Below are 12234 nucleotides of genomic sequence, written 5' to 3'. Positions count from 1 at the left end.
TCAATCTGGTGCTTCTAATGAAAAGACAGAATGGAACACACTCACATCTCTAAAACACGAAGGAATAATGTGCAGAAGAATTTTGTGGGAAGGAATTTCCAGTTTTCTTTGTTTTGCATCCTATACTGAACAAGAACTTGCATGGGTGAGAATTCTGATTTCTCATCTACTAAAATGCCCTAGAATAGGTGATAAGGAAAGAAACACGTGGATTCCTCTCACAAATAGTTGCAAGGGAGAAAGATCTGTGTAAGGATTACAGCAGACTTCTGTCCATACCAGTTACCAAAACAAATTTTAAAGGAGATCCCAAGAGCAGACTAATCATTTTGAGAGTCTGAAACACGTGGGGCACCAGCACACACAGGTGCTGAGCAGATCAAAAACCTCCAAAGAACGGTTCAAGAGTTTGTCCCTCTGCACCTAAAGGGAAATAGATGAAATGACATCAACAATCAATTGACAAGTTTTAGCTCTCGAGTCTCAACTATCACTAAATATACTTCCACTATAAAGAAGTTTTATTTCAATCTTTTGCCAATCCCTTGGCTTGGTGCACAAGACATCACTTGCAGTGATTACTTCGCTATTTAGAAGATCACTTCAGGTGTGCAATGCAGACAAATATTCTCGTACTGCTTGCAAGTAATCTAACATGCATATACCAACAAGGCACACCTTTGCTGCTGTGCAGCACACACTGCAGTACAGGGGAACCATTCCCTTTACTTTCTAATGAGTAATTCCTTCTACATCCACCATTCTTAAAGAGGACCAGAAGATCTCAGATCAGAATCCTCAGCTTCTTGAGGTTTAATTCCTCCTTTGGCTGGAGCTTTGCCATTTGTGGTAAAGCGAATGCAAGACAATCCTGAAAATAAATTAAGTCATTTCAAAAATGAGAAAATCAACTCTCATATTTAACTGAAGCACACCACAAAAATCTTCAGTAACCAGTGGTGGAGGGTAACACTCTCCTGGTATTAAGCAGAGGGAAGAGGGTAAAGACTCAAGTAGTTTTGTCTGACAATCTTCAAGATGAGTACATTTGTCCTACAACTAAAGTAAAAGTAAATCTGGAACTTCCTCTCTCCAGAGAAATTTTTTCCACCCCTTCCCCTTCTGGTCCATCATCATCTTTCCAGGATAGCTGTTGAAGAAATGATGGAGACCAGCCATGAGATCTGAGATTTGGGCTGTGCTGTGTGGAGCCAGGTGTTGGACTTTATGATCCTTGTGGATCCCTTCCAACTCAGGATATCCTATGATTCCATTGCATCCTGAGTCTTTTTCATCATGCTGCAGAAGAGCTTCTGCAGCCCCTGCACTTGGATCAGCCAGAATTCAGAGGCAGTTGAGTCCAACTCAGGCTCAGATCAGCCAGAACCCAGCAGGACTTCCTGCAGCAGGTTCAAAGATGAACTCAAAGAAATAGTCCACTAATCAAATTATTTTGGGATGGAGCTAAAGAGAAAAAAGGTACCTATTTCCAAGAAAACTGGAGTTCTACACAAAGGTTCTCTCATTTACAATGAGTTTTCCACTGCCCTGTTTTTCTCTGAAGACTTCCTCAGATCCTAAATGGGAAGAGAAGATTGTTACTAACTCTGCTGAAAGAAATCACAGGCACTTCAAATCAAGCATTTCCCCCAAATTACTCCCTTTTTCTTTTAATCTGGAGAACATATTTTCAGATGTAACCTGGAAGGCTTTAAGTTATCAAATCCAAAAAAACAACTTCTCTAGGATCATTGCTGAAATGCCTTTCCTCACAAAAGGTTCTGTCAGCGAGGACTTTCAGTTTCACTATGACACTTGGGATAATCAACTCCATGTTTCCTCCCTCGCAAGCAGTTTTCCCCACTCATTGCAGCCTTCCCCTTCAGAAGACATCTTCAGAAGCCCTTTTGGGAGCAGCCAGAAGCACTGCTTTACAAAATAAATCATTTCTGTAATAAGCGATCTGGAAAGAGGTTGTCTCAGCTCCAAGCCACGACCCAAATAGCTCCTTCTGTTGTCTTCTCCTTGCCCCTTCATGCTCTAAGCCCTTAAGAAAGATCAGGTGGGCACAGGACCACTAAACCAGAGATGGCTCCTGCAGGAAGCAGGGCTTTGCAGGAGGGTGGTTGGCTGTGAGTCATTTCAGGGAGACTTTTCCTCATCTTTCCTGGTGCAGCAAAACTACTGCTTATTTTCAGGCTCCAACTCTAAAATAATGGTAAAAATCAACTGTTTCACAGTTAGGCAGGCTAACAGAAAGGAAGGATGTGAGCTGTCACTCTGGTGGCAGCACGCTGAGCTCCAAACAAAGCTGGTAATAAGGTTTTAAAAATCTCTGTATGGGAAGGACTGACTTGGCTTTACAACCGGGTGATCAGGATGCAGCAATGATGGCCAGTGTTCCTGTAATCAAAGGTTTCTCCTCCTGGGCATCTCCTGTGTCCATTTGCAGTGCAGTACAGCACAGCACGATGCTCTCTGCTGTCCTGCTTTTTCACCCACACATGGAACTGTCACGCACCGTGTCAAAGCACTGCAAGGTTTCTCCCTGCATTATCAACTCCTAACTCCTCTTTAGAAAGCTTTTACACTCCTAGCAGGTACAGAACAGGTCTGCTCACCATCACAGACGAGCTGAAGTGCAGGGCACCAGCTGGAGGTGCTGTCTGGGAGCTAAGGAAAAAAAAAAAGGCTTGGCAGGAACAAAAATGCCTTCTTTAGCCAAGGATGAAGATTTTATGCTGAAAATCCCATTCTTTCTGCATATTCCAGTAATCACTTTGAAACACCAGGACAGAGAGCAAGTGGCTGCCAAGTTTCAGAAGGCAAGTAAAAAATGCCTTCCAAGCTGCAGCCTTCCAAGAAGCAGCTTCTCTTTGGGCTGAACATCCTCAGTGTCATCACTTAGCAGCTTTTAAGGCAGCAATTAAGCTGGGAAAAAAAACATAAAAAACATTTCTACCTTCACAATGCAAGATAGCAAAAACTACCTTCAGTGTTCACCCAAAGATGAGAGAGTACAGTGCCATCCAGCAGTCTCTCTCACCCAAAGGAGGGGAACTTGATGGTATATAACCAGTTTCAAGCTAGGACAGGACCAGAGAAGAATGCAGCACCCCCAGCTGCTGTTTGGAAGGTGCCACATCTCAGTTGTCACAGCCAGCAGCAGAAGCCCAGCTTCCCCTTCTGTCTGTCTGCAGAGAAAGGAGCTCCCACAGCTGCATGGCATCGTGTTCTGCTACAAATGCACATGGGAAAGAAGCAACTCTTGTGCAGCACAATGTGAGATGTACAGGAAAAATACGGGGGAGATTTCCTTTCTGAGAGGCACTCGGAATCACAGAATCACCCGGGTTGGAAGGGACCTCAAGGATCATGTAGTTCCAACCCCCCTGCCCAGCAGGGCCACCAAACACACACATTCAGATCAGGTTGCCCAGGACCCCGTCCAACCTGGCCTTGAACACGTCCAAGGACGGGGCATCCACAACCTCCCTGGGCAGCCCGTTCCAGGGCCTAACTACCCTCCTTGTGAAGAACTTCCCCCTAACATCCAACCTAAATCTTCCCTCTCTCAACTTGGATCCATTTCCCCTCGTCCTGCTGTTGTCAGCCCTTCTGAAGAGTTGACTCCCCTCCTGGGTGTAGGTTCCCTTCAGGTATTGATAGGCTGCAATGAGGTCACCCCGCAGCCTTGTCTTCTCCAGGCTGAACAAGCCCAACTCCCTCAGCCTGTCCTCATAGGGGAGCTGCTCCAGCCCCCTATGCCACTCCATTGACTCCAGACAGAATGTAATAAACTATACTTGCTTGTCCCATTTCCTTCATTCAGACTGGCCTTCCAGAATGTTGTGCCCTCAGTTCTCATTGCTGAGGACAGCCTGTCACCAATGCAGGTCATTTTAACCTTTTGTTCAGCAGTGCTTGCACACATCCTTTCTCACTGCGTTCACACCATCCATTTCTGCTACCAACTCTTGCACCACATCACTAACAGCTTTTCAAACCAGCTGTCTCCGAAAGGCTGAAGCAGGAAGGCCAATTGCTCGTTCCTGAGATCTGTGCTTTCTCCCCGTTGCTCATCTAGAGACTGAGTGCCCTCTGCTGACAGTCAGGGCAGGCAGCAAACCTTGTGGCAGTCGAGGTATCTGGGTGCAGGCATCAAGGCTTTGGCAGCAGTGGGCTGTAAGCACAGGGCCCTTTTTGAGAAGAGGCCAGGACATCCTGCAACGCTCACCATCCTGGATCCACTGATAGCTTCTCAAAGGTCAGCTTTCTCTGAATGCGGCTGTAGAATATATTTTCTTCTCCTCCTTTTGTAGAGGAAACTATTTACTACCTACAGTCTCTCCTATTCTTCACTGGGTGTAAGAACAACTCTATCCAAAGGAGCAACCGTAATTGACTACTGATTAAAGCACCTGAGCTTGAAAGGTTTTCCCAAACCCCCTAGAAGGGTTTAGGGGAATTTAGCGCTTTACGTGAATTTTAGTGCCTTCCCTGGAGAGAGTTTCTCTCTCTGCAGGAGTTCCCCAGCACTTTGTGGGCAGGAGAGTCAAGAACACTGCCTCCAAGCCATCCTGAAACAATAATCTCATACAGATTTTCCCTCTGCCCTCCATCAAGCAGCTCTTGCAGGTTCAGGTCTTCCTCCTCTTCCCAAGCTTGACAAAAGCATTGGAGAAAACAGGAACACAAAGCAGAGTATAAACAGAGCGTATGTGACCCTTGGTCAAGGTAAAGGACTAAAGCAGACAGCAAGCAGAGGGAGAAACTGATCACTACCTCAATCTAATATCAGCTCTTCTCGTGAAGCTTAGTCTATGGTTATGTGTCCCCACCACAACCAGAGACTGAAAGCTCATGGTCCTCCATTAGATAAAACTAGGCAAGACCCCCTACCCATCAATACACAGCCCTTTGCTGTTTGCAGTACGAGGTCAGCTCTGCCCACTTTTTGGAGGTGTTGCTCCATTCCAGGACAAGAAATGTGCTCCAGGTGCAGAGGAGCAGCCCTCACAGAGAATCCCACTGCCACACACCAGATGGCTCTGAAGGCGGCCTTGGGCAAAGGCTTTGGCATGTGCAGCACTCAGATGAGCAGGGCCTGTTCCAAGAGTGCCAACTGCACCAGGAATGAATGCCTCCCTGCTGCACCTCCTTGCATTAAAAAAAAACAAACAGTAAATAATTATCTCATTTGATCAAGCTCATGCTTTAATTACCCCGGCACAGGGAGGTGCTTTCCATTCTATTTCTGCCTATTCCTGCTTTTCGTTTCAATGCAGCATTAGCTCAATTTTACACAGCTGTACCTGCTGTGTGTTCACAATCATTCACAACAGACTTTCACAGTGACTGTTTGCAAACTACACTGAGAATAAGTTTTACCAATGTGCCAGTGCAGTAGAGTCATAATTGAAGTGAGTGTGAATAACAAGGGAGGCTTCCTTGCAAACCACGTGCCTGACTTACGGCCACAAACCCTTTTTTGTTTCCCAAAACTTAGCATTCAGGAACAACTTCCAAAAAATAATTTCATGGATCTTTCATCAGGTCCTAAACCAACACAAGTACAACTCACCTTGCCTGGGGGCCTAACAAACTTTTTGCCTGCAAATTGAAGTTTTGTAGCAAGTAAATGAAGATAAAAGCGCCCATCCAGATGCTTAATGCTACATTGAGCTGGAGCATGCAGGCCATAAAACCCCAAATATCTTTGATAATTTTTTTGGTATATTAGACTTTGGCATATTAGATAAATCTAATGTGTGTCCTTGAACAGGATGAGGGTTTGATGCCCGTTCTGATGCACCTCATGCCATCCTCTTCACTGATACGTGCCTTTAAGGCTCTCAGGAGAGAAAAGACTATTGTATAAAGGATCATGCAGCCTGAAATTGAATACACATACATACATAGTTTTGTTTTCATTGCATCCCAGAGGTACCCTTAACTCTACAGAGAGCAGCACGGTCCACAAAACCCAGCACTTGACATTTTATAATTAAAACTCATGAACTGCTCCCATGAAGATTAAAACTTACATTTCATTCTTGGTGTCTGATACTTTCAGATGCTACAGGTAAGTCGTAGGAGGCATTGGACTGGAAAAAGCAAGCAGCCTTGTGACAGCATGGCTTTGTGGGAAACCTGTGAGGAGTTAAATCAAAGGTCTATTCAGTAAGAACACACCAGAGGCTAGCTGGAGACAGTTACAATGACAAAAATGCCCCTGTTAGAAATAGTTCAGAGATCACTGTGTAACAACTGTGACTGGTATCAGGATGTATTACTGGCTCCACAGCCAGTTTGGATGCTGTATTTGCCTTGCAACTGGCAGGATGTACCTGCTTGGATTCAGAGCTCACGAGCGTAAGTGTGCCACTGAATGCTTAGAACATGCCACTTTCCAGTCTAGAAGATATGCACTGTTCTCCTTTAAAATGGAAAGTTCTGAAGATACTCTACAACAAAGTCACAGTGGTTTAGCAAATGCTTCAACAGCTGATCACTTCCTCGCTTGTCAAAGCAGTGTATTATTCTGGTACAGAAGAGCTTCAACAGTGCTAAGCCTGAATTACTTTGGACTCACTCTTCCCCAGATCTCCCTCGTACCACACATGCAATCTGCACAAGGGCAGTCAGTTTCCAAACCAGTTGTACCAAGAACCATCCAAAACATCTACAGAGTGGATGGTTCCACTGAGCCCAAAAAGTGTTGCTCCCATAGGCAAAGTGGGGAACACCCCTAAGTAACAGTTGTGCCTTGTTACAAATCATACTCATCTCTTTTATCTGAAACAAATTCTAATTTTCACCATTATTTCAAGACAAAGACAGTATTCAAAATAACTCAGCACATGCTTGTGCTTGCTCTGATTGAAGTTCTGTTTGTAAATAATGAATCTGGAGCTTTAGAAATTGACTCTCCCCCCTTAAGCAGCAATAGGCATCACAGGCTTCTCTCTCTTCGCACTTTCATTTCTGTGAAGCCAGTCCTAGAGCTCTGTTGTTGGCTTGGATGCTGACAGCACAAGGCAGGGCCCTGGCACCCCACCATCTGAGGGAGATGGATTGCTTGGTCTGGGGCATAGGTCTGCTTTTTGGCACAAGACGAGCTTGTGGGGATTCACAGTCTCACCAGGGTTTGGTATAAAAAGCTGAGCAAAGTAGATGCACCACAGGATGCATTTTGCTGTATGATGTCCCACAGACAAGAAGAAAGAAAAAAAAAAACGACAGCAAATCAGCAAAATTTTACTTTTTCTTTACCTTTTTTGGTGCTGGTTTCTGGCACGTCCTTTGGAGCCCCTACCAGATGCTTACTGAACCTTTCCATCCAGCCCCAACCACCAGCACGTGATTGAGCATAACTACCACAGGCTTGTGGAAAGGAAGAATGTCTCCAACAATGGGACATCCGCCACCTCTCCAGGCAAACTGTCCCTGTTCCAGTGCCCATACCATAGAAAAACAATCTCCCCTCTTTTACTTTGAAACCATTTTCCCTTGTGCTATTACAAAAGATGCTGCTGAAGAGTCTGTTCCCCTCTTCCACATAACTGCCTTTAGATACAGAAAGGCTGCTGTCAGCTATCCCCAAAGCCCCATTCTCTCAGCCTGTACTCATAGAAAAGGTGTTCCTTCCTTTAGATCATTTTAATGGCCACCCTCTGGCCGTGCTCCAACAGGTCCATGTCTCTCCTGTACTAAGAATTCCACATCTGGATGCAATACTCCAGGTGAAGCCTCACCAGTGCACAGTAGGTTCCTTCCAACCCCTGAAATTGTGTGATTCATACTTGTGAACACACCCAGAACCCCAGAAGTATCTCAATCTCCAGAATACGTGCTATAAAAACAAGACCAATATGAAAGCAGAGTTAACAGCAAAGAGCATGATTTACATGATCACCAAACTACAGTACTACTATAAATGAGCAGCTCTAGAGAGATCTGCTACTTAAGGGATGTTTCTCAACACAGAAAGCATTTGTTTTTAATGTCCTGTGTAAAGATGGCAGTTCCTTTGAAAATAAGTTCCCATAAAGACAGAAGCACAAATGCTCTGGATTGTAAAAACATATTTTGGTTTGAGAAATACTGACAGGCAACCATTTGCAACAGGAAAGTATCTGATGTGAGTCCAAAAGAATGATTCCTCTCAAGTCAAACATTCGGCCTTGCTAGCCTCAAACAAAGGCTGACAGTGTGTCAGGCAGTTAAGAACTCCCACTGCTGGTGATATTTGTTAACACAGCCCTTGTGCCAGCTTGAAAAGAGTGGAAGTTCTAAATAGCTTTCACTGAACACAGAGAATAAGCTACAGACAAAACAGTTCCAAGAAAATTGTACTGACTTGATGGTATTATCATGAAGTAGCAGACCTGGCTAGGAAAAAAAAAAAACCGACAGAAAAAACCCAACCAAACTCACTACTTCAAAACTTTTTAATCTAAAAGCAAAAAAACCTTTTTTATGAATAGGAAGAGCAAAATTCACTGTTCTGTGAAGACTTTATTCTGTTGGAACCTCAGCATTTCAATGAAAACACAAAGCATCTGCTTTTGGTCAGTAAAGTGTCCATTTAATGAATTCCTCAGCCACATTCCCCAACCCTTCCTTCCTCCCACCCTAAAATTTCAGTTCACACTTGAGCAGCAGATGACAAACTGATGGAATACAACAAAAGCCTGAAAATCTGTACTCTTAAACTAAGAGCATCGAGGGCCAGTATTTGACAAAATTATCTAGAACTCACATGTGCCCATGCAAAAAAAAAAAAAAAGCAGATTTTTATATACAGTCCCTATTTATTTTCTTATAAATTTAAATATTTTACAAAAATGCATTTTCAAAATGTATAAAGTTCAGTGAACACCCCAAATGTATCTTAAAATAAAATGTTATCTGATTTCAACGGTTATTTCAAGAATGAAGTCTAAATTGCACCAGATAAAAGGCACTTGTGCTGTGTGATGTCTTGAGCAAACGTATGTTAAGTTTATAATACAGTGTCTTCTTGAATTCATGCAGTTGTCTCTGAGCATCAAGCATCATTAAAGCAGCCAGAAGAGATCGTGAGTAAACTTGATTCCACAGCTGTGAAAATGTTTTCTATCACCAGGTTGAACATACAGCATTGTGCTCCAGCTCTGACTCTAGAATCAAACGCTACAGAAAAATTGCTGCTCTTCACAAGGGAATTCAAACTACATTTCATTTTCTCATAAGTTACAAAAAGAAGTACGTCATTTAATTACGAAACTAAAACACCACTGAACAACTCTGTGTTCACATAGTGGGTGCCAATGAAAGTCTGTATTTAAAAATGAGCTAGGGGCTAGTTATTCAAGGAGCAGTGCATTGTACTTTCAATTTCCACTTCACTGTTGAGATAGAAGCGCAGTCCTGTTTGCCTTCATCTTCTCCAGCCGTTTCATTAAGTGGCTATTGGTCATCTCCATCTCTTCTATCTTATCCAGTGCTGTTCTTAACTATAAAATGAAAGCAAAAGTTATCACCACCAAATTTAATTGGAGTTTTTGCTGTGTTTAAGCCTTGACAGTGAAAATAAAAGTCAGAAATACAGCTATTAAATTCTTTACAATAGTACTGTGTGAGTTAAGGCTGACACTTGAAGAGTAGCCATGTCATTACTGCAGCCAGATGAAGGAGAACTTAAATATTAACATAATAATGGGTAAGCAATTTGAATATGAAACACTGTCATCACCAGTTTCCCATACATGCTATTGAAAGATAAGGTCCTCTCAACTACTGTCACTAGCTGCTGGGGACATATTCCCATGGGTAGCAGGCATCACACAAGCAACAGCTTGTGTGCAGCAGCTCCAAGGCAAACATGTTCTCTCCAGCTCTTTGTGAGGAATGTGATGGCTCGATGATGGGAAGGTTGGCTCCTCAGTAATATTTATGGAAGGATTAGCTTAAGATATCCAAGTTACCACATTTAGAAGAAAATATAACTTCAGATCCTCTTTTTCAAGGACAATACTGCACTGAATGGTATTTAGTACTACTTTCATGCGCTGCAGTTGTCCTCTGAATGCAGCACAGAGTCAGAGGCCTTCTGAAAACACTCAAAACTGTAACAGAAGATTACTAAAAAGAGAGAGCTTGGACATAAAGGACAGTGCAATTCCAGACAAGTGAATCAAGTTGATTACCTCTCGCTGAAGCTTCCTCTTTTCAGCTTTGAGTTCATCTTCCACCTTTTCTGCGTTTTCTGCTGCATTTTTATACCTTGCAACCTGTCCCTCCAGCCGTCCAACCTGCAAACCCAAACAAAGCGAGAGGAATGATTACCCAAGGTGTTCCACTCTGAGCTCACCTACCATCAGCTCTTCCATTTCCAAAAGAACACTAACACAAGGCATCCTGTGAATTACCCCTATCTCTGTAGAGAAAGAGGAGGTTTAAATGTACTCAGCTACAGCCATAACTTCAAAGTGCTTAAAACAACAACAAACAAACAAAAAAATCCACTATTACCACCAAAAAAAAAAAAAGCTAAAAGCAACAAAATGGCGGGCAGAACTTCCAGTACCCTTCTCTGCTGGTCTCCTGGCAAAGGATGCAGAAAACAGTAGAGAATGGAACATAGTATGGAAATATTTCAGATGATATGAAAAGACACTGAACTAAGCAGAGAGAGGAATCTGTAAAACAAAGAACTGGGGAATACACGGGGATTAATACAAACCCTGGAAAGCTAAGAAGCAGTGACACATGAAAGTAGAAAGAAGAAAGAGTCATAACATGATGCAAGACATCTTAAGCCAAAGCACGGATTTCAACAGAAAAGTACGGACTACGAGAGTGCAGTCGTGCAACTCTGACTCACATTTTCAAGTGATCTGCAGAGATGCTGCATTATACCACCTTGTTACCCTTTGCTAATAGACTAAAATTCCTGAATTCAGTCCCTCTCTACATTCTGCTGTATATTAATGTGCAAATTAAACATAAAATACAGAGTTAGACTATGCACAGCTATTTACTTGCAGCAAGTAGGAAGAAAGTACAAATGTAACACTGTTCTGTGCAAACTAAAGAACAAGTAGTAAATCAAATTATAGGTTTTCATAGGTTTTCTTGAGAAAAAGTATTGTGAAAGTTTGCAGAAAAAGCATAATGGTATGAGAAAATTTGAAGAAAGATGCACTTACATTTTGTTCCAAGGTGGTTATGTCTTGTTCAGCTTTTGAAAGTCTAAACTTGTATTCACTAATTTGTCTGTTGGCATCTCCTAGACAAACATTGACATGAATACATTTCTCAGAGTGGTTCTCTGTACTATCAGTACTCCTTCTAAGTCAAATTCACTAAAAAAGCCCATTTTATTTATATTGAGGCATATGACAATCTGTTAAACAAGTAAAATATTCAGCTGAAGGAATAACTTGCTTGGAACGGAAGGGAGTGTAATGCTGCTAAGAAGCAGTTGTGAATTTTGAGCTACATTTTAGTAACTTCTCATATTTTGCTTTAGGGAATGGTTAAATCTTTTAGATAAGTTTCTGTGTGAAACAAAATAATCAGAACATTGTAACAAAAGCAATTCAGGTGAAATTCTAAAAGCTAAAAAACACATTTGTTCAAGTACTGACACCCATTCTAGGCAAGACTGTTAACTGAGAACCAAGTAGATAACACATAGTTTTGAAAGTTATTACACAGTGAGAAATTTCCTGCAAGGAGTCATACCAAGGCAAAAATACCTACTCCATGATGTATCTGCTCCCAGAACAACCCTGCCTAACAACACAGGAAAAGGTAGCCAGCTTCATCTCCCCAGTAAGAATACCTCTGAATAGTAACTGTATACGTACTCTGCATTTCAATTAGTTGCAAGTCAGAACCATTCTCTAAGCCTACTATATCTGGATTCATGCCATCACTTTTAGAGTACTTCTGCCTTTCTTCTTCCAATTGCATCTTCAGTTTTCTAACCTGAAACACAAGTTTCACTTTGTGAAAAACACAAACATTCAGTAGCAGTACATGTAAACATTCAGTGAGGCCAAATAGTACCAAGATGCCACTTGCTGAGACAGTTCTGCAAGTGGGAATAGCAGAGCCTTGCAGGAGAGGCAGGAAGGCCATTCCCAGACATCTGCCTATGAAACCATTTCCCCACTGTTGCAAGGTGAGGACTCTCTGCATGTCAACTTTGCAACGGGAGTTGCAGAATCCCCATTCCTGATA

The 12234-nt window shown here is 42.5% G+C and overlaps 1 protein-coding gene across 14 annotated transcripts in view; it reads right to left on the bottom strand.

Moving 5' to 3' along the window:
- Window positions 1-8073: 8073 nt before the first annotated feature.
- LRRFIP2 (LRR binding FLII interacting protein 2) overlaps window positions 8074-12234 on the bottom strand; it is a 49441-nt gene continuing 45280 nt past the window's right edge. For all 14 annotated transcript variants that reach the window (XM_052693050.1, XM_052693058.1, XM_052693053.1 and 11 more), the window contains 4 exons: window positions 11859-11979; window positions 11196-11275; window positions 10194-10298; window positions 8074-9500 (listed from right to left, as the gene is read on the bottom strand). In XM_052693050.1, coding sequence (XP_052549010.1) covers window positions 9390-9500; window positions 10194-10298; window positions 11196-11275; window positions 11859-11979 — 417 coding nt within the window. In that variant the 3' untranslated portion in view covers window positions 8074-9389. The remainder of the gene's footprint in view (window positions 9501-10193; window positions 10299-11195; window positions 11276-11858; window positions 11980-12234) is intronic.

This window comes from Tympanuchus pallidicinctus, unplaced genomic scaffold (assembly GCF_026119805.1).
Source record: "Tympanuchus pallidicinctus isolate F22 unplaced genomic scaffold, pur_lepc_1.0 scaffold3, whole genome shotgun sequence".
NCBI classification, from domain to species: Eukaryota; Metazoa; Chordata; class Aves; order Galliformes; family Phasianidae; genus Tympanuchus; species Tympanuchus pallidicinctus.
The sequence above is the reverse complement of the archived record's forward strand: the minus strand, read 5'-3'. Positions and strand labels throughout refer to the sequence as shown.